This window comes from Anolis sagrei, chromosome 9, assembly GCF_037176765.1.
Source record: "Anolis sagrei isolate rAnoSag1 chromosome 9, rAnoSag1.mat, whole genome shotgun sequence".
Classification (NCBI taxonomy): Eukaryota; Metazoa; Chordata; class Lepidosauria; order Squamata; family Dactyloidae; genus Anolis; species Anolis sagrei.
The window spans coordinates 24,777,703-24,801,134 of NC_090029.1; the positions used below are offsets into that span (position 1 = coordinate 24,777,703).

The 23,432-nt window shown below is 43.0% G+C and overlaps 1 protein-coding gene across 1 annotated transcript in view; it reads right to left on the reverse strand.

Annotated features, from left to right (window-relative positions):
• Positions 1–7,953: 7,953 nt before the first annotated feature.
• The window catches only part of SMAD6 (SMAD family member 6), a 44,276-nt gene continuing 28,797 nt past the window's right edge, over positions 7,954–23,432 (reverse strand). The window contains exon 4 of the mRNA XM_060755372.2: positions 7,954–8,877. Coding sequence (XP_060611355.2) covers positions 8,339–8,877 — 539 coding nt within the window. The 3' untranslated portion in view covers positions 7,954–8,338. The remainder of the gene's footprint in view (positions 8,878–23,432) is intronic.

Here is a 23,432-nt window from a genome sequence, read left to right on the forward strand (position 1 = left end):
TGCCCTTGAAGACTGTTCGGAAACTCCAACTGGTCCAACGAGCGGCAGCTAGACTGCTTACTGGAGCGACATACAGGGAACACACCACCCCCCTGTTATGTCAGCTCCACTGGCTGCCGATTCAGTTCCGAGCACAATTCAAGGTGCTGGTTTTGACCTACAAAACCCTTTACGGTTCCGGTCCAGCGTATCTGTCCGAACGTATCTCCCTCTACGTCCCATCTCGGAATCTGAGATCATCTGGGGAGGCCCTGCTCATGACCCCACCGCTATCACAAGTGAGGCTGGTGGGGACGAGGAGCAGGGCCTTCTCAGTGGTGGCCCCTCATCTGTGGAACTCACTCCCGGGGGAAATCAGGGCTTCAACTTCCCTCCTTGCCTTCAGGAGGAAGGTAAAGACGTGGCTCTGGGACCAGGCCTTTGGGCACCCTGACAATTAGACATGGAACCAGAATGATAGGACCTAACTATAAATCGGTTAAACGCTGACCAGCAATGAAGTTTGTATTGCTTTTATTGTTTTAATCGTTTTTACGGGTTTATGGCTATTCCTGCCGATAATATTGATTGTTTACGTTAATTGTTATCAGTGTTATAATTATTGTTGTTATTGATGTTATGTTTTTGATGTTATGTTTTTGTAATACAGGCATCGAATTGTGCCTTGTTTGTGTAAGTTGCCCTGAGTCCCCCCCGGGTGAGAAGGGCGGGGTATAAGCAACCGTAATAAATAATAAATAAATAAATAAATAAAAACTTAAGAATCAAAACCCAACACTTTTTCGTTTGCATTTTGTAAACCTTGGAAGCCTCTCAAAGTCAGTTTCATGTTCAGCACAAGGAAGCAAAGCAAAGCCAAAAAGGCTACCTTTCTTCTTTAAATTAATAGCCTCTCGCCATGAGGAGAAAGCCTGCTGCTTCCCAGTTTCTCTGGGGAAAAAACTGAGAAAGCACAGAATTCTGGGAAATATAGTTTGGGAAGGTGAGGAGCCCTATGGCAAAGAATTCAAAAGACCCTGCCCTGAACTACATTTCCCAGAATTCTGCTCAGCATCAGTAAACGCCAATCAGGATATGGGAGAGATTTGCCCCTCCCTTGCAGCAGTCAGCCAGAGTTCCAATGAAGGGTTGACTCTGCAAAGAGGAGGACTGACAGAGACTTCTAGTAAGTCAATTTCTGTGCTGGGCTGGGAAGAAATCCCTCAATGGAAGTTCTGTTGGTTAATATGGGAGACATTCAATGAGATAGCTGTTGTGACTTTTAAAAAAGTTTTAATCAAAACTTTTAAAATTTCCCTAAAATCAGTAGATGTATGAATATTTCTGAAATTTGGAGGGAATGATCCCCTATTATCTTGTGTCATTGTATAGAAAATTCAGAGATCACTCTTGTAGTTTTTTATAGTTGCTTATAAAAACTTTGAAAATTCCCCAAAAATCCGTGGATAAGTGAAACACTCTGAAACTTGATGGGCTCACAGTAGTAAATGTGTTCTGTAGTAGTAGCAAGTTTCACCCCAATAGCTATAAAGATAAGGGAGAAAGAAGCCCTTGAAGTTCCCCCAATTACTATAATGAAATTACTATACTACTATACGCAATAACTATTATGCAAAAGTAATGAAATTTTGTTACTCTCATTATAGAACCTACATTTTCACTAAAGACACTTTAGAAACACTTTAGAAATAAAATGCCAGCACCCTCTAATTTTGTAATGAGTTTTGAAACATTTTTTAATTTATTGCACAGCCCTAGTATGTATGAATATACTATGTTGGATTGGCTGTTACTGGGTGAAGTGGCCTTTTGTGATGTCACTGAGAAAGAAAGGGAGCAAACATTTTGGCTACTGCTACGGGACATGTGTATGAGGGGAAGGAAAGAAAGAAAGAAAGAAAGAAAGAAAGAAAGAAAGAAAGAAGGAAGGGAAAAGAAGGGGAAGGAAAGAAGGTGGGAGGAAGAAAGAAAAAGAAGGGACAGAAGGAAAAGGAACTGGGAAAGATATGAGGAAAGAAGGAAAGAAGGAAAGAAAGAAAGAAGGGACAAAGAAGAGGGAAGAAAGAAAATGAAGGAATAGAAAGGCAAGAAAGAAAGATGAGGGGAGAAAGGTGTAGGAGGGTACTCCATTTTGCCGAACTTTTGCTCCGACACAGAACTTTTGTTCTTCCCCAATTCATCTCTTAGAGAGACTCGGGTCTGATTAGAGTGAGTCTTCCAAGATTTCATTTAAGAAAACAAGTCTTTCCCTCCCATCTTGTTCATTGCGTTCGTCATCGTTGGAGCCAAAACAACTTGGGTGTTCTAAGGAGAATGGGCCAAAACGTATTCTCTGGAGTTGTGCAGATATAATTTGGATTAGAAGCTGGCCTATAAGAGCTAAAATGTCAGTAAATAGCTATTGAATAGGTAGTTCCTTAAAATGAGTTTTCTTTCTTTGGAGTCATTTTGTTCCAAAAGTCAACTGAGGTCAAAAGGTGCATCTACAATGTCAAATGAATGCTTTTTAATCCCATTTTAACTTCCATGGTTCAGTGCTGTGTAATACTTGGAGTTGTAGGCTGTATCTACACTGCCATATAATCCAGTCCAGAGGAGATAATGTATCTAGAAGACACAAGATGCTCTATTGTCAAGTACGCCCAGGGAGTACCCAGGGTGGGTCAACATCCAAAATGCTTATCTGTAACAATAATGTGTATGTTTACGTAGTTTGTAGAGGGTTATCAGTTAGAGACACTGAAGTGGCAAAATATGAGAAAAACATGTTTTTGAATGATTGATCCGATAGGAGAGGTGTGTGCCCATGACACAGCAAAAAGACATGTATATAAGGTGACTGAAAGATCCAAATGGGAGAGACAGCCTTCTTTGAAGACACTGGTCTGTCTTGGCTGTTTCTCCCAGTGTGGCCACACTTGAATAAAGACTGCTTGCTTTCTGTCACCAGCCTTGGGGTGCCTAACTAAAGGGGTACCCTTCAGAAACAGTTATGTCTTTTTTTACCTGAACATGAAGTGGACTTTGTCAAAGAAGACTTGCACAAGGAAGTCCTTAGGATAAGGGAGAATATTGGAAAATGATTTGAATATATCGCTAATTGCAAAATAGAGCTGTCAGTGACATCCTATCCTAGTCCTCCAGATGTTGGAGACTTTAGAGTATTATTATTATTATAATGATCCAAATTGCAGTCTTCATCCATCCATTCACTGGTAAGCTCATTATTTCTATGCCGTGTGGCATAGTAAAAAAGTAAAGGTTTTCCCCGACATTAAGTCCAGGTGTGTCCAACTCTGGGGGTTGGTGCTCATCTCCATTTCTAATCCAAAGAGCCAGTGTTGTCCATAGACACCTCCAAGGTCATGTGGATGGCATGACTGCATGAAATGCTGTTACCTTTCCACCAAAGCGGTACCTATTGATCTACCCACATTTGAATGTTTTCAAACTGCTAGGTTGGCAGAAGCTGGGGATGACAGCAGAAGCTCACACCTGATTCAAACCTGCAACCTTTCGATCAACAAGTTTAGCTGCTCAGTAGTTTAACCCAACGGGGGCTCCATATTTACACCAAATTATTATTATTATTATTATTATTATTATTATTATTATTATGTTTCTGCTTATTTATACCCAATGAACAGACACACTGCTTACAACCAGAGCATCCCAAATGATCTGAACTGTGTCCGGCCTCCTGAAATCCCAGGTCAACCCTTTGCGTTTTGCATTAAGCCCAGATGGAGATTATCCTTTCATCAAAAAGAAGGATCACTCCAATTCTTTTAAAGGACCAGCTGGTTTTCGGCTCTGCTGCTCCCCACAGTGCAATATAGATATATCTCTTCTATTCAGCGGAGATCCCAGTTTGCAGCCTCTGCCTTCCAGTCTCAGCAGCTGGGGCAGCAAGAGGAATGCAATAAATTAGTTCTGTGCTTCGAAATGAAAAATAAATCTTCCCGTCATTCAGAATCAATGGAAAGAAGCCTATGGTGAGAGTCATTTATTATTATTTGTAAAGGAAATGTTAAAAAATGGTCTGACATAATCCACAAGGGGTCACTCACTCACTCGGCAGAAAATAATCCCTTTGGAAAGCAAGTTCAGCCTTATTTACACTGCCTTATTGTTATTGTTATTATTTGAAACACAAACAGATTAGTATACAGCAAACAAGGTCACTCTGCTGGCTGTTATATTGGATCACACATCAGACATTTCCCAAGTGTCGAAGACTGTGTGATGTATCGGTGAATAATGCATGCAGATCCCAATAGGGTGGCCTTTTGCAGCTGACAGATGGTAATTTTGTCAGCACCAATTGTTTTTAAGTACAGGCCAAGGTCTTTAGGCACTGCATCCAGTGTGCCGATCACCACTGGGACCACCTTGAGTGGCTTGTGTCAGAGTCTTTGCAGTAGGATCTTTAAATCTTCATACTGTGTAAGCTTTTAAATTATTATTATTATTATTATTATTATTATATTTATTATTATAACTAGCCTTATATGTTCAGTGGAGACTCAAATAGAACTTCATTGGAATTATTTCTGTTTGAGTCTACACTGAACACATATGGTAATTTCACTGTTCGTGGCATATCATTATTATTATAACCTTTCAATAATAATAATGTACCCCTTTTCCTCTATTATTATAATTAGAGTATAATTATAATTAGTATTGTACCCTTTAAAATACCCCTTTTCTCTCAAATATTATAATTATTACAGTATAATTATAAGTGCATTTATAATTATACCCCTTTTTCATATCATTTATTTATATTTATTTATTTACAGTTGTTGGTTTTTTTTTGTCGTGTCAGGAGCAACCGCTGCTGTTGTGAGAGAATTGGCCGTCTGCAAGGACGTTGCCCAGGGGACGCCTGGATGATTTCTGATGTTTTATCATCCTTGTGGGAGGCTTCTCTCATGTCCCCGCATGAGGAGCTGGAGCTAATAGAGAGAGCTCATCCGCCTCTCCCCGGATTTGAACCTGCAACCTGTCGGTCTTCAGTCCTGCCGGCACAGGGGTTTAACCCACTGTGCCACCGGATGCTCCTTTATTTACAGTAATACTTCCGCACTTAATGCAGGTGCTATTCATCTGCACAGCCTCCTGGTGGCGCAGTGGGTTAAACTGCTGAGCTGCTGAACTTGCTGACCGAAAGGCCGGTGGTTCAATTTCGGGAATGAGGTGAGCTCCCACTATGAGGCCCAGCTTCTGCCATCCTAGTAGTTTGAAAACATGCAAATGTGAGTAGATCAATAGGTCCTCCATCAGCGGGAAGGTAATGGTGCTCCATCAGGTCATGCCGACCATATGACCTTGGAGGTGTCTACGAACAATGGCTTAGGAATGGAGATGAGCACCACCCCCCAGACTAGGACTAGGATGTGGCCAAAGGACTTCAACTTTGTCTCTAGTATCCTTCCCTCCAATGAGCAGTCGGGCTTTATTTCCTGGAGGATGGACTGGTTGGATCTTCTCGCAGTCCAAGGCACTCTCAGCACTTTCCTCCAACACCACAGCTCAAAAGCATCTCTCTTCCTTCGCTCAGCCTTCCCTAAGGTCCAGCTCTCACATCCGTAGGTGACTACAGGGAATACCATGGCTTTGACTAGGCGGATCTTTGTTGCCAGTCTGATGTCTCTACTCTTTACTATTAACTAGACAATGTAGATGCCCCCTAGTTAACTAGTGTTTCATGCTTTAATTAGTGTTTAGTGGTCTGTATTCATTTCAGTTTAGTTTTGGGTACACACGCTAGATGAAGATCCCTTATCCAGAATTCCAAAATATTGCACATGTATATATTCATTCTTATGTATAGATATGCATTTTGTCTTTTTTATTCATTTTTCTTCTCTCTTTCTGAACATTGCTTCAGTTGTGAATTATATAGGTAGACATGTTCCATGCATCACAGTGCATGCACCATTATATAGAATAGATGCCCTATTTTTGAGAGTAACCCAGAGCTGATCAAGCCAAGGATCGAAAGGGGGAAAAGGATGGAAGGTGGAAGGGAGGGTTAGGAAGAATTGATTGGGGGAGGGAGGGAGTACATAAAGAGAGGAGGGTAGGTATATAAGGAAGGAGAGGGGAGGAAGGGAGGAGAAAGAGATAAGGGAAGGAGGAGGAAAATGAAGGAGAAAAGGCAAGGAATGAAGAGGGGGAAGGAGAGCAAAGGGAAGGAAGAATGACATAAAGAAAAAAGGAAGGAGAGAGGGAAGAGAGAGAAGAAGAGAGAGAAGAAGAGAGAGAAGGGAAGAAAGAAAAGGAAGGAGGGAGGGAGGGAGGGAGAGAAGGCAAGGAAGGAAAAGAAGGAAGCGAGGGAGAAGGAAGGAAGGAAGGAAGGAAGGAAGGAAGGAAGGAAGGAAGGAAGGAAGGAAGGAGAGAGGAGAAGAGGAAAAGGAAGGAGAGAGAGAAAGAATGCAAGGAAGGAAATGAGGGAGGGAAGGGAAGAAAAGGGAGGGAAAGGGGGAGAAGGGAGAAAGGGAGGAAGGAGGGAGGGAGAGAAAATGCAAGGAAGCAAGCAAGAAGAGGGGGAAGGACAGGAGGAAGGAAGGAAAAGGAGGGAGGGAAAGACTGGGTGAAGGAAGGAAAGAGAGAAGGCAAGGAAGCAAGCAAGGAGAGAGGGAGGGAAGGAAAGGAGAAGGGAGGGAGGGAGGAAAGAGAAGGAGAGGGAAGGAAAGAGGGGAGAAAGAAGGGAAAGAGGGGGAGAAGGAAGGGAGGGAGCTTTACAGTAATGGCCTCCCGGCCTGCCTCTTTTCAGTCAGGAATGTTATGAAGACACTGGTAGAAAATATGTCAACTTTCATTGTTTAGCATCATGTGGTAGCAAGTTCCTCTCAATGTTTCTTTCCTTGGATTTGTGGTGCCACTTACCTTAGCAATAAGACCAGGTTGTGGCACAGCTAGTTAGTAGCCAGCTGCACTAAATCATTACTGACTGAGAGGTCATGAGTTCAAAGCCAGCCCAGGTCAGAGTGAGCGCCTGACCATTAATAGTCTAGTTTGCTGTTGACCCATGCAGCCGGAAAGACAGTTGAATCTGTCAAGTAGGAAATTTAAGTACTGCTTTATGCTTATGATACCATAAAACCTTCCAGCATTGTGCATAAGAATGAGGAAGTCCTCAATCAAGGACTGGGTGTCACAAATGGACAGTGAATCAGCAGCTCCCCTTGTGGCCGGAGTCGAGCATAACCTCATGAAGCCGGAAAGCTGGAATGTTAAATTGTCTCTGTGTCTGTCTATATATGTTGTATGTCTAATGGCATTGAATGTTTGCCATGTATATGTGCATTGTAATCCACCCTGAGTCCCCTGCAGGGTGAGAAGTGCGGAATATAAATACTGTAAATAAATAATAATAAATAATTTTTCACCTGGGTATGCAGAATCATACTTTTCCTCTTCCCAGTGTAGTTAAAGAGATAGTATGTCTAGATTGGAGCAAGTTGGGAGGTCCTATGATAAATGTATTCAAGGGAATCTAGGGCTGCATCTAGACTGGATGCAAATATTGTTGAGGTCCTTCTCTAGGGCTCATATTTAGGGATAATAAAATACAACAAAACCACCAAAGAGTGATGCCAAGAAACCCCATGATAGGGTCACCAAAAAAGTCTCCATGGTTCTGTATTTCACCTCTCATCTTAAAACGATTGGCAATTTATTTATTTTTTCAAAAGGATGCATTCCTTTGGGTGAGTTCACCTTCAAAAGGCACCCATTAGCTTCAAAAATGATAATCCCAATGATTTCCATTGCCTTTTTCAAAGTACTTGGAGAAACCGGGACAAAAAGTGTCTCCAATTGAAGAGATGGGCGGGAATCGCAGAGCCCCAATTGGCACCAGTTTTCCATCTCCAAAAACACTTCTCTTTCCATCATTTTGGTTTTCTTTCCAAAACAGACAATCTGTGGGGAAAATAAACCTATAATGCAAATACTTTATTATCAATGAGTGAATGGTGTTAGCTTTATTGTCTGGATGTTACCATCGAAACAAAACTATCCAGCGAAAAGATGGTGAGGCTCTTCTGGCTGTATAATTTTCTCCTCTGTAAAAATAACAAACGACCGGATTGAAAGACTTATAAGCCAAAGTGCATTTTCCATTTTTTGTCCATATACACATTGCACCATACATAAATAATTACATTGTAAAAATGACTCCATAATTACAAGTATAATATATATATATTCATATAATATATATATATTATATATATATAAAACTTTATATTAAATCTAGGTAGATGATATTTGGGGACAGTCTGGTGTCAAGGCGCGAGGCTCCCTCAAAGGCTGGCCGGTGGCTTCATCTGTTGTTCAGCAATATTTCCAACCAACATGGGCAAGAGGTGATGAACTGTCTCGAATAGCAAGGGCCCCAGCCTTTTGCGAAACTGATCCGGACACTGTTGGGGTCAAAAGGCCCATCGGGGAACCCCAAGTCCGTGGCATGTTGCAAGAGGCCCGCCTTCTCGTAATCGAAGACCTTGATCGAGTAGCCAGGCATCACTTTGCGAACAACCAAAGTCCGGCAGTTGGGAATGTCCAGCGTGGGTGAGTTGACGAAGATAGGGTGGCTGCTGCGGTTGTACGCCCAGACGCCGTCCGGCTCCTTGCTGAGCAAGATCCCAAAGCCGATCTTGCCACGTGTCCGGCGAACGGCTTCATTCCGGTTCTCCAGACTCAGCTGTCCCAGGCAGAAGCCGCTCCCTTGAGGTAGGTCATAGAAGATGCTGACAGACTGTTCGTACACTGAGTAGAGGCGCCCCACCCGTGTCCGGTGCTCCCAGTAGGCCACATTGCACCAATAGCTTGGTTTGAAGGTGTCCGGTGACATACTGGCATCTGGAGGGGATGGAAAGAGAGCAGAATGGTGGGTCATTTTGAGGCAAGAGAAAGCAACCTCCAACCAGCATATCTGAATCATACAAGTTAGCTAAATGCAGAACCGCGAAAGACCAGGACCTGAGAGGAACACTAGAAGACTAGAGACACAAGCACAGCATCGGTGGGTCATTTCGAGGCAAGAGAATGCAACCTCGAACTAGCGTCTCTGGGTCAGATGAGTTATCAAAATGAAGGGCAACAAAAGACCTATACTTGAGAGAAGACTAGAAGACTAGCAACACAAACACAGCATCGGTGGATCATTTCAAGGCAAGAGAAAGCAATCTCCAACCAGCATCTCTGGGTCAGATGAGTTATCGAAATGAAGAGTGGTGAAAGACCTAGACCTGAGAGGAGCACTAGAAGACTAGCAACACAAACACAGCATTGGTGGGTCATTCTGAGGCAAGAGAAAGCAGCCTCCAACCAATGTCTCTGGGTCAGATTAGTTATCGAAATGAAGAGCGGCAAAAGACCTAGACCTGAGAGGAACACTAGAAGATTAGCAACACAAACAAAGCATCTCTTTTTGTCAAATGCTGCTAGTGTTCCCCTCAGAGATGCTTTGCGGCGTTCCATATATATATATATATATTATAGCCAGGTTCGAAAACACATTATTAACCCATTCCTGAGCAACCTACCTGACAGATCAACTCAATTCTATATTAGGCTTTTTCTAGAGGAGAATTTTCTCCATGAGACTTCAGCCGTTGCCCAGCTTCTCTTGGAGGGAGCCAGTATCAGACAACTTCTTGTACTAGACTCAGGCTAAAATTCATCTTTGCATTAAACTGTACGTATTTTGCCTGTATTCTAATCAGTCTATGAATCTGTATGCACTTGAGGATCTTCGATAGTCAGGCGTTATATGGGATCATAGTCCAAGGAGCAGGATATCAGTGGCTGAGATGAGATGAGAAAATCCCTCCTGGGCACACAGAAGTCTGGGTGACCTGGAAGATGCTGAACAGACTGCGTCCTGGCACCATGAGGTGCAGAGCCAACCTTAAGAAATGGGGCTACCAAATGGAGTCCACAACATGCAAGTGCGGAGAAGAGCAAACCACAGACCACTTACTACAATGCAGTCTGAGCCCTGCCACATGCACAATGGAGGACCTTCTCACAGCGACACCAGAGGCATTGCAAGTGGCCAGCTTCTGGTCAAAGGAAATTTAGTATAATGCCAAGTTTTTAACTTTGTTTGTGGTTCTTTATGCATTATAACTGTATTCTCAATTCACTTCTGAAACAATAAATAAATAAATACTACAAGAAAAAAGTAATGAAATTGTGTTACTCTCGTTATAGTAATGAAATTTTACCAATCATACTTTAGAAACATCTTAATGCCTAGTGCTACAACCCTATCCTTTTGGCATGCTTTTGCTAGCCAAATGGGCTCTGGGTTTCTGCAAAGGACACCCGTATATCCATGGGCAAGGAGGAAGACCTCAATTGCTGACCTTTCCTGCTCTGCATGGGTTTGCCTCCTTGGTTTGGGGAGGATTCCTGCATTGCAAGCAAGCGAGTCTGGGAGGGGGTTTTGGGCTTCTATGGGGCCGGTATTCAGCTCCCTAACCATCTCCCCCCAGACCTCGGCCTCTTCACCCTTCTGCCTCCGGACCGTCGGGTTCGATTAAGGCACACACAACCCGACGCCCTCCTTTTGCTTGAGAGGCTCTATTGACTCACCGGATTTCCAAAACAGAGGCCTAACCCTGCGGCCCCCTTCTCTGCTCTCCGCCCCGACCCTCCGTTCCCTTTTCTTTCTCAAATTTCACTGGCAGAGAGAAGAGAGGGAACGAGCCTCTGAACTTGCCCTGCTTTGTTTTAAGGCAGTGTTGTAACTCTTGCATTTCCTAAAAGGGAATGTGGGGGAGAGGATGAGAAGTCCATCATTTTGCTTTTTCCACCAAGAAGATGCCACGAACCCAGGATCCAAGGGCTCCAGGGTTTCATGTATCAAGCAGAAGGAGGAAAACTTTAAAGTACCAAAGAGAATGAATTGTTGTTTGGGGTTTCCCCATTGATCCATCTGCTTATATTACACTATGTAACACGATCTTTGTTCCTGGGTTATACATGTTATTTCCTAACTGGTTCTATCATGAAAACACGGGGAAAATTTGTTAAACTTCAAAAACTTTGGGTTGTTGTGAGTTTTCCAGGCTATATGGCCATGTTCTAGAAGCATTATCTCCTGATGTTTTGCCTACATCTATGGCAGGCGTCCTCAGAGGTTGTGAGGACTGTTGGAAAGGTTGGAAACAGACCTTGCAACGTCTGAGGATGGCTGCTGTAGATGCAGGCAAAATGTCAAGAGAGAATGCTTCTAGAACATGGCCATGCAGCCCGGAAAACTCACAACAACCCAGTGATTCTGGGCATGAAAGCCTTCAACAATACATTGCAAAAACTTTGTTTCTTGCAGGACATCCTACAGCATATTTTGCTCTAGTTTTTCAGTTAATCATCATCGGGTCGCAACCAATTCAACCTAGTTTGTGACGAGCACAACAACAAAGTTTCTAGAGCAGAACAACTACTTTCATAGTAAAGACCACACAAACAGGAAATAACACTTTCAAACCATGTTTATGTAACTATGTGTGTTATTAATTTGGCCAATGGACCACTTTCAATTGAGATTGTGAGATTGTAAGTGCATCTGCACTGTAGAATTAATGCAATCCGTCTCTAACTGCAATCGCTCAATGCTACGGAAAACTAGGAGTTGTAGTTTGGTGAGGCATGAGCATCACTTGACAAGATCTTGCAAAAGCTCAACTTTCATCGTACTGATTCATGGTAGTTTAAGCCATTCTAAGGCACCACAAAAGAGGCATGCTATAGGGAATCAACTAAAGCAGGAATGGGCAAACTTTGGCCCTCCGGGTGTTTTGGACTTCAACTCCCACAATTCCTAACAGACGGTAGGAAATCTTTAGAAGTTCATTTTTCTGCTGAAAAGGGAGATCCATACTCCACCAGGTATTTTGTGCAACGCAGTGCTAGCCTTGCATCCAACTTCACTTCTTGAAGAGAGAAACTGTGCTTCAATCCCCTCCTGTTCTCAGTTCAGTCCCGCAGCAGAACTGGGAGGGTTTCGGTCTGTAAATTCTGGAATCTGGGACCAATTAAGAGACGTCTTTTTTCTTTTTAACCCCCTGCGTCCCTTATCCAAAGCAGCCCCGACCCACTTGAAACAGCGGCTGCAGCTCTTTTCATTTAGGTGGGTGGGAAGAATCCATCCCTTAACAATTTACATTCCCTTCCAAATGCAGAAGGCAATTGAGAGTCATCCTTTGATGAACATGTCCAAGAGCCCTGCCAATGTCCTCCACACACACAATCCTGCCCACTACCCAAGTGAAGGCTTTCATATGGGGACAATTTCATCCTAGATTTTGTGTTTTTCCTCCACCACAGACATCCCAGTGTTTCTGACTCTGTGGAATTTGCATGAGCCCGCCCACTGCCTCTCCCTTAACCCTTTCCTGTTCTTGTCTATGGTACACAGTACACAGAGGAATTGATCTGCAACTGAACATACTAGAGAAGTTTGGAAAGAATGCACCATGATTTATAGGAGTTGTAGGGACTGGGATGTATCGTTCCCCTGCAAACTAAGAGCACTCTGAAGTCCACCAATGATGGACCTGGAACTAACTTAGTACACAAAAGCCCCATGACCAACTGGAGGTCTTTGGAGGAATGTATACGAGTTGTAGTTCACCTACATCTAGAGTGCACTATGAATCTGAACAATGATGAATCTGGACCAAAGTGGCATGCATACCCAATATGCCCAAATTTGATTACTGAGAAGTGGGGGGGGGGGGGGGGAGAACTGACCTTCATTTCTGGGAGTTGTAGTTCACCCACAACCAGAGAAACTGTGACCTCCACCGAAGATGTACGCAGACCAAACTTGGCACACAGTACCCCCATGACTAATTCAATCTATTGGAGGGGTTTGTGGGGACGGACTCACCATAGTGAGAGTTGTAGTTTACCCTGAAGCTAGAGAGCACACTGAGCCACTCGAGCACAATGAGCCACTCCGATGATGCATCTAAAGCAAAGTTTCCCAACATAAGAAACTTTAAGTACTGGTGGAGTTTTTCATGGTTAACGTGGCATGATATGAGTTGTAGTTTATCCACAACTTTATGCATATCTATAATAAAGATGACAAAGAGGTGGTGAAGAAAGAGAAGGGGATGAAGGAGAAGGGAATGAAGATGACAAAGAGGAGGCGACGAAGAAAGAGAAAGAAGGAGGATACAAAAAGAATGAAGTGAGAAGGTGAAGAGAAAGGAGAGAAAGGGGGTGGAGACAAAATGAAAGAAAGAATGAAGATGAAGAAGAGAATGAAGAAGAGGAAGCAGAATGGGAAGAAGAAGTGGGATAAAGATGAAAATGAGGGGGAAAGGAGAAAGGAATGGAAGGAAAGAGGAGGCAGAGAGGCTGAGAAGAAGAGGAGGAGGAGGAAGATACAAGAGAGAAGAAGCAAGAAAAGGAGGAGGAAAGCACCCCAAAGTAAAGGTTTTCCCCTGACATTAAGTCCAGTCGTGTCCGACTCTGGGGGTTGGTGCTCATCTCCATTTCTAAGCCGAAGAGTCGGCGTTGTCCATAGACTCCTCCAAGGTCATGTGGCTGGCATGACTGGAGCGCTGTTACCTTCCGCTGGAGCCAGGCCTGTAGCTAGGATTTTGATTTGGGGGGTACTGAGTTTGATTGGTAAGGAGGGGAGCTGCATTTGGTTCCGGGGGGGGGGGGGAGCTGAGGATCTACCCTAGCAAACCTTTTGTATCGTCACCCCAATACCCCCATGCATATGGGATATATTGAGCATGGTGATCAGTTTAAATAATGTACCAGTAAGACCTTTTCGCGGACCACCCTGAGAATTTGGAGGGGAGGGCTGAAGCCCCTCAAGCCCCCCTCCCCCCCGGCTACATGCTTGGCTGGAGCAGTACCTATTCATCTACTCACATTTGCATGTTTTCGAACTGCTAGGTTGGTAGAAGTTGGGGCTAACAGTGGGAGCTCACGCCGCTCTCCGGATTCGAACCTGCCACCTTTCAATCAGCAAGTTCAGCAGCTCAATGGTTTCACCCACTGTACCACTGGGGAAAGCACCTTATTTACTTGCATCTAATGCTCACCGTTTTAGGCTAAATGACCTGGCCAAAATGAGGGTGGGCAATCGCATTAAATTCGATGGCGCATGAAACTCGAGTCAATACGGTAGTTGCCTCGGCCTCCCCCTTTTCCATCCCACTTAAAATGCCTCAGAGCCGCGCTACAAGTTTCAGCTGGAATGCATCCCTATAAAACCCAGCAAAGAGAGGGCCCAGGCAGGAGAAACCTTTGCACCACCAACTTGTTCTCTGGCAATGAAAAAAAAGGCTGTGCGTTTGTGCACGCTGCCTTGCACACGCATGCCGTTTTGGTTCCGCCCCAAACCAGACCTCTGTGACAAGCTGCTTGTTTGTACAAGCCAGCTCTTCAGAGACATACCTTTGGAGTTAAGTCACTTTGAGTACAAGGCGCTTCCCCCCACCCCCTTCTTCTTTTTCTTCTTCCAAGACCCTTCCCTGCCTCCTAATGTTGCTTTCTGGGTTTCAAAGCAATATGAGGCAAAAAGGACTGGCCCTCCCATGTGTCTGAAGGACAGTGGGGCCTCCTTGCCACTTATGGCTACTGTAAAAGTCTGAGTCTTCCTCTATTGATGAAACAATAGAGAATTTCAAAGGAGGTAAATATGGAATTAACTTGGAAAACTTTGAACCTTTGGATGACAGGATCCATAATCCACTAGCCAGCATGCGTCCCAACTATATTTTGCCACCTCAGCAAGACTTCATATATTTGGACATCAGGACCCATGATGTACAAGCCAATGTACATTTGTACTCCAAGATCTTTGGAATACTGGACCCATAATCCACTAGCCAGCATGGTTATCTTCTGTATTTTAGCACCACAGCAAAATTTCAAATCTTTGGACTACAGAATCCATAATCCACTAGCTAGCATGGTTACCTATGTGTCTCAGACTTCATATCTTTGGATTGCAGGACCTGCAACCCACTAGCCAACATGGTTATCTATTGCATCTTGTCATCTCAGCAAGACCTCAAATCTTTGGACTACATGCCCCATAATCCACAACCAGTATTGTTACCTACAGTATCTTGGCATCTCAGCAAGGCTTCATCTCTTCATGCCCCATAATCTACTAGCCAGCAGGTTTACCCACTGTATTTTAGCATCTCAGCAAGACTTCAACTCTTTGGACTACAGGAGCCATAATCCACTAAACAGCATGGTTACCTACTGTATCTTGGCATCTCAGCAAGACTTCAACTCTTTGACTACAGGACCCATAATCCACTAGACAGCATGGTTACTTACTGTATTTTAGCATCTCAGCAAGACTTCAACTCTTTGGACTACAGGACCCATAATCCACTAGGCAGCATGGTTACCTACTGTATCTTGGCATCTCAGCAAGACTTCAAATCTTTGGACTATGGGACCCATAATCCACTAGCCAGCATGGCTATCTATTGTATTTTAGCACCATAGCAAGACTTCATCTCTTTGGACTACAGGACCCATAATCCACTAGCCAGCATGGCTATCTACTGTATTTTAGCACCATAGCAAGACTTCATTTCTTTGGACTATGGGACTCATAATCCACTAGCCAGTATGGCTATCTACTGTATTTTAGCACCATAGCAAAACTTAATCTCTTTGGACTACAGGACCCATAAACCACTAGCCAGCATGGTTACTGGCTGGCTACTGTTTCTTGACATCTCAACAAGACTTCAACTCTTTGGACTACAGGACCCAAGGAGATATTGCGTGAAGACTTCACATTAATGGATGCCGGGTGATGTACTCCAATGTACATATATCATAGTCAAGGATCAATATGTTTTTAGTAACCAAAACGTTATGTACGAGAATAAAAAAAATAGAGATGATGCCCAAAATGGTCTCGGACCATGGTCCAGTATTATTGAAATGAGGAAGTTGGGGAAAAAATGATGGGGAAAAAAGGAAACGAAAAGGGACCCAATTAATTTAGAACAAGACAAGAAACTAAGAATGCTACAAAAAGAACCAGATGGAGATCACAACATTACATTGAGAAAGTAAGTGAAGATACACAGAACAAAATGATCATATTGAGCCAAATCTCAAACAAACAAACAACAACAACAACAAAACACGAAGTGGGGAAGCTGTTCTGGTCCCTGTCCCGTCCCCGTCCCCCCCCCCCCCCAATAAATAAAGAAGCTAGTCCTCCAACAAGGGTTAAATCAACATCTGCAAAAAGATATCCCCTCCCTTAAAAAGGACACAAATTGCACGATTTCATTAAGTAAATTGCAACTTGGCAAAAAACTCTGAAAGAAAAAAAAGGAAGATTTGGAGGGTTTGGAGAGCAAAGCCGCGGAGACGCCTGCAAATTGAAGCCCTGCTTTAAACCAAATGCAAGAAACTAAGATTCTGAGTTACTTTTCTACACTTAAGGAGGGAAAAACGGAAGAAAAAAACTTTCCCCAAATCTGGCTCCTGTCCCCCTTTAATTCCACAATGTTTTTTGGGGGGGGGGAATATAACATTCGGGAGAGGTTTTCTGCTGTGGAGATAATACAAAACGATAAAAAGAGAGCCCTACCAAAAGTTCTCATGCAGAGCAGATGTAGAGGTACAGATCACAAATCTCTTATCCAAAATACCCGTATTTCCATTTATATACCTAATGCAATATCTTGGAGAGCCTGGAAACTCAATGGTTTCCATGCAGAATTAAATTTGGAAGCACCAGGAGTAGATGTGCTAAGCCCAACCCTTTTGCTATTTGAAAGCATTGGGTGCATCTACACTGCAGAAGCAATGATGTTTGATCCCACTTTAATTGCCAAAGTTCAAGGGAATCATAGGAGCCGCCATTTTACAAGGCTGTAAATAAAGAGTTGGTGCCTCGCCAAGCTCCAACTCTCAGGATCTTATAACAGTGAACCATGACAGTTAAAGCGGGGTCAAAATACATTTGTTCTGCAATGTAGATGCACCCTGACTTCCACACAGCTGTATACAATTGACATCAAACTGGATTATATGGCAGTGTGGATTCAGATAACGTAGTTCAAAATATATACTGCGGATTATCTGCCTCGATGTTCTGGGTTATATGGCTGTGTGGAAGGAACCTTAGTGATGCCTTTTGTTATGAGAATATGCACCAGATGTTTGTGCAGGAAAGTCATCCTGAAGCACATTTTGTTATAGTTTTTCAATGAATCGCTCATCAAGTCTCAACCAATTCAACATAGTCTGTGCCACAAAAACAAAGTTTCTGGAGCATAACAACTACTTTCAAGTCAGGACCACACAATTAAACAGGAAATAACACTTTCAAACAAGGAACAGTATTTTTTTTCCAATTTTGTTACACAGAGTAATAATAAAAGACTCCCAATAGCCATTCCTTCCATTCTATATAAATAAAAATGCAATGTTCATTTGTGGGATTAACAGAACTCAAAAACCACTGGACAAATTGTCACCAAATTTGGACACAATACATGTATCAGGCCAATGAGTGACCATAACTCATAAAACACTGAAAAACACAGCAAAAGGGACTTAAAAAGCCAAAATATTAAAAAAAAATACATTACAAAGCATGGGCATAACCACATATATACGCAAACAAACATATATACACATATACACAAATATATACACACACAAAGCACATATACACAGACTGGGCCACAGCAACGCGTGGCAGGGGATGGCTAATGGGTAAATATTTTGCCCCATGACACAATGAGAGAACGCATATATATACACTATGCCATGGCACACAAAAAAGAGGAAGCCATGGCACGATTTACTGAAGCTGAATGTGAGCTGTGCCATTTGCAGCATGCTTTATTTAAAAGGTAATTCCAATAACGTTTTGGAGCGGAAACCCCCATAAAAATATTTCTCAAGGAGGAGGAGAAGCAGGAGCTCCATCCGCCACTATTTGCTTAGACTGGCTCCCTTTGGCTTTGTGCAATTTCCCTGGCACTTGAGGCTCGGGTCTGTTATTTTGGAAGGCCTTCCACTGTATACAGAGCCCAGAAATCAGCAAAAAAAACCCCTCTGACTTCCTCCGCGGTCTAAACATCCGGATGCCGTCTCAGGCCGGATAAACGGAATCTCAGGAAACAGCGCAAGAAGAAGAACCTGCGGTCATTTCTGCCGGGAGAGAGAACACAAACAGGGGAGGGAGAAAGAAAGAAAGAAGGAAAGAAGGACGGAAGGACGGAAGGAAGGAAGGAAGCCTCTGAAAGGAGCACGAAGGAAACCTATTTCACAGGAGGAAATGTGAAACCACTTTGAGTCTCCTTTGTGGAGAAAAAAAGGATATAAACATAATAATACATGTAATAAACATAATAATAATCAGTTTTCCCGATGATATCCCAGGGATCCTGGAAAGTTAATCTATCAGAGATGAGAAGTTTTAGGACAAAACGGATAGATTTTTTTGATTATGAAGAAGATAGCAGAGACAAGGCAGGAAGCATTAGTTACTGGAACTTTCTATTTTCTGTTCCTCCACGTTACAATTCATATTTATATGTTGGGTTGTATAAATTTTGTTAATATGGATGTATTGTTGTTGTATTTGGCCATTGAATGTTTGTCTTTTATGTTTGGAATCCGCACTGAGTCCCTTTGGGGAGATAGAGAGGAATATAAATAAAGATTATTGTTATTGTTATTATTACTATTATTATCTTTTATTTTCTTACTCAGCTTTCCCATAGATCAGTGGTTCCCAATCTTTTTTTTTTTTTTTTTTTTTTTGGACCAGGGACCACTTTGACTAGGGACCACTCTAGGGTTACGAATCAGTTTTTGGTCAACTTTAGATTCGGTGCCGATTCAGAAAATTGCATTGGATAGACCACATCAGCTCTAGTTTCTGATACAGAACATATGCCATCCAGTAGTTGCCATCTGCTTGCCCACAGAAAACTATATTTAATAAGCTTTGACATTATAAGAGGGTTTTACGAGACCAATTGCTCTCATTGCAATTGTATAGTAACGGTGAGGTCGTGGACCATATTTTCATTTTTGTAGACCACTGGTGGTCCATGGACCACAGGTTGGGAACCACTATTAGGAGGAAAGGCTAATACTGCATTCTGTCACTAGATGTCACTATTGTATTACACAAGCACAACACAGTACAGCTAAGCAAATGCATTTGGTTTTGTGTTGTAAATCCTCTTTCATTCTGACCCACAAAGAAGAATTATTATTACAGTCTTCTCCCTACTATGGGAGGAAATGAATATTTCTCCACAAACCAAAGTACTGTGGGGGAATTTTCCTACAGAAAGACACAAATTAGTATTTTGTGAAAAAAACATGTTTTCTATGTGGAAAACAGGTTTGCTGCTCAAGGAAACTACTTTTGACACAGAATACCTGTCTTTTGAATGAAATAGTTGCAGAGTGGATTTGCATCGCCATATTTTGTTATTTAACTTTTATACAACTTTTAAACAATTTTTCATTGTTTGCTGTGGGGATTTTGCCATATATTCCAGTTCAATGCAGATGAATGCGGGATTTTATTGAGCTGTGTGGAAAGTGCCATAGAGCTGGAAGGGACCCCAAAGGTCATCCAGTCCAACTCCCTTCTTTCTGCAAGGCAGGAAGGCAACATCAAAGCCCTTCCGACAGATGGCCATCCAGCCTCAGCTTCAAAACCTCATAAAGTTTACTCGGAAATCTAAACCTAAAAGAATGGGTTTGTCCTAGCAAAAGGAAGAGCAATACACCCATTCATTAGTTCACGCAAGCACCAGCCCTCTTTGGCAAAGAAGACCTTCTAAAAACTACAACTCTCCGGATTCCATAGCCTTGAGATATGGCAGTTCACATGCAGCCAAACTGCATTAATTCTATAATACGGATGTGTCCAAAATTATGAAAGTCTTTGCATGTCCTGGCACAGCATTTGTAATGCCCTTCTGCAGCAGAGATATGAGTTTTCATGAACCCTTCACATACGACTGCAGTTGCAGCGGATGTATAGTCTACTGGATCCCAAATTAGCATTTAGAGCAATTGGTGTTTGGGTTTTCCCTTCAAAAAAGTGCTGGATCTTTGGCCTGAAAAGTTACTGATTTCGAAGCTCCCGGGAGGAAAGGAATGCAAGAAAAAAATCCAGATTTTACCAAGCACGCTGTATATATTATAGGAAGGGCTTCTAAACATTTACACGGCGGGAGCATTTAAAGTAAACCTGCAGGCCCAGATGTTTTCCTTTAAACCGGGGCAGATAATGGCAACATAAAACAGGCAAAATGGGTTTTGGCTTGAACCTTCTGGATCATTAGAGGACTCCTGAATCGAGACGTTCCTCCCCCAAAATGAGCTCTTCCACTCAATTATTAGGTGGATTTACACTGTTGGAATGAATGCAGTTTGATACCACTTTTAATTGCCTATGACATCCTGGGAGTTGCAGTTGAACAAGAGTTTCTCTGCCAAAGAGTGCTTCTGCTCCCCAAACTACAACTCCCAGGATTCCATAGCCTTGAGCCATGGCAGTTCAAGCGGTGTCAAACTGAATTAACTCTAGACTGTAGATGCGCCCTCAACAACAGTATAAAGAGGCACATCCTCAGAGCCCTGAAAGACATTACTAAAGCTTTCCAAATAGTTGGAATCTCCAAATAGCCTTCCCCACTTTGGCTTAGACCTACACCGTCATAAAAATCCAGATTATACAAGTATAAAATGTCCTACAATCCTATTAGGAGCCCCCAGTGGCACAGTGGGTTAAACCCTTGAGGTTCAAATCTGGGGACAGCATGGATGAGCTCCCTTGGTTAGCTCCAGCTCCCCATGCAGGGACATGAGAGAAGCCTCCCACAAGGATGGTAAAGCATCCAAACATCTGGCCGTCCCTTGGGCAACATCCTTACAGACGGCCAATTCTCTCACGCCAGAAGTGACTTGCAGTTTCTCAAGTTGCTCCTGACATGAAACAAATAATAATAGTAATCATCATCATCAAGTTCAAAACAGATAATCTGGGTTTTATATGGCAGTGAAGATGGGGCCTCAGAGTCCATGGCCCAAAGTGGGATGCTCATTTTCCCTCTCCAATCAGTTCACATTGCAGCGTCTTTGTTGAGTAAACATTTTGTAACAATGGATACCAAATCCAATTTCTCAATTCCCATTTCTGCCAGAGATTTCCAGACCATATATAATCTTGCCATGATGCCATCAATGGAGCCACAGGTTCAAATGACAGGGAAGGAGATCCCACCTGAACATGACGAAAAACTTCCTGAACTTGAGAGCTGTTCAGCAGAGGGACTCTCTGCCTCAAAGTCCATTGGAGGATCCTTCTTTGGAGGTTTTTAAACAGACCTGGATGGCTATCTGTCTGGGGTGCTTTGATGGTACTTTTCCTACATGAAGGCAGACAGGGGTTGGACTAGATCAGGCATGGGGAACCTTCGGCTCTCCAGCTGTGGTGGACTTCAACTCCCACAATTCCTTGAGGCTCGGCATTTGCCCCAAAGGCTTACCTTGGCCCAACGAGGTTTGTTTGGCTCTTTTTCATGGAGGACGGGCAGCAAAGGGGGAGAGACGAGCGTAACGTAGAGCCAAACAAACCTCGTTGGGCCAAGGTAAGCCTTTGGGGCGAATGCCGAGCCTCAAGGAATTGTGGGAGTTGAAGTCCACCACACCTGGAGAGCCGAAGGTTCCTGACCCCTGGACTAGATGGACAAGGCGGTCTCTTCCAACTCTTGTTATTCTGATTCTCTGATCCCATGTTTCTCACAACAACATCTCTGGCGAGAAAGCAAGTCGAAAGAAAAGGAAGTGCATGCACACACCATCCTTTCCAGCCAGCTTCATCCGAAAGCATTTTCCCAACTGTAAAACAAGGCCCACTGTATTTATTGTTTTGAAAAACACAAATTACTTCCCAAAGCAGGAAAGCAGGAAGGACATCGCCTGCTGGAGTTGGCTAACCCACCGGCGCTGGGCCAATCCCATAAACATTTGGCAGCCGGCAAAACAACAGGGCCCTCTCCGACTCAAAAGCGGCAAGGAGCGGCTCCTAGTTTGTTCCCCGATGGAGCCATAAAACACTTTTCAGGTTTCAGAATGCGCTTCCTGAGCTTCTCCAGATTCAAAAATGGAGCCCTTTCCAAGAGCCTAGCACCTTGTATTATTCTCTTATTCTGCACAGAGTGAGATGCACATTTTCCCATTCCGGTTCTCATCGTAGCATCGCTGTTGAGAAAGCAACTTGTAATGATGAATGCCGAATCCAACCTTCCAATTTCCATTGCTGCCACAGACTTCCAGACCATATATGGCCCCTTCCACAAAGCTGTATAAAATCCACATTGAACTGGATTATCTGAGTCCACACTGCCATATAATCTATCCAGTTCAGCGTGAATCTATCCAGTTCAGCATGTATATTGTGGATTATCTGCCTCGATATTCTAGGTTACATAGCTGTGTGGAAGGGCCCTATATCTACCCATATTGCAGTCTACCATATCCAATAAGCTTAAAAGAAGAGACCAATGCCTAGCCTTGATATTCTGGGTTATATGGCTGCGTGGAAGGGCCCTATATCTACCCATATTGCAGTCTATCATATCCAATAAGTTTAAAAGAAGAGACCAATGCCTAGCCTTGATATTCTGGGTTATATGGCTATGCGGAAGGGCCCTATATTTACCCATATTGCAATCAATTGTATCCAATAAGCTCAAAATAAGAGACCAATGTCTAGCCTTGATATTCTGGGTTATATGGCTGTGCGGAAGGGCCCTATATCTACCCATAATGCAGTCAATCATAACCAATAAGTTTAAAATAAGAGACCAATGTCTAGTTATTATTTTAAGGGAATGAGCATTGAGAAAACCGACTAACAAATGAACACATTACTAAGCTTGGGACTATTTTGCAATTTCTGGTGCTTCTGAATTAGTCAGATTACATATTTCTTTCTCAGACTGCATAAGATGAATTTTTAAAAAGACAACAACATCACTCTCAAGATGCATTGACACTGTGGGTTTAATGCAGTTTGGCACCACCCTAGCTGCCATGGCACAATGGTATGGAATCATGGGAGTTGGAGTTTGACAAGGTCTCTAGCCTTCTCTGCCAAACAGTGCTAATGCTTCACCAAACTACAACTCCCACTATTCCTGGTAAAACTGGAAAGAAAGGGAAGAAATTATTGTGGGACCTTTCTGTACCGCTCTGACAGGGCTTCCTTTGTGGTGACACCAAACCATCATTTCACATCCAAGGCGTAACTATGGATGCATCTACATTGTCGAATTACACTATGTAACAAAATTTGAAAAATAATCTGTTCCTGGTTCGAAAGTGTTATTTCCTTTTTAATTGTG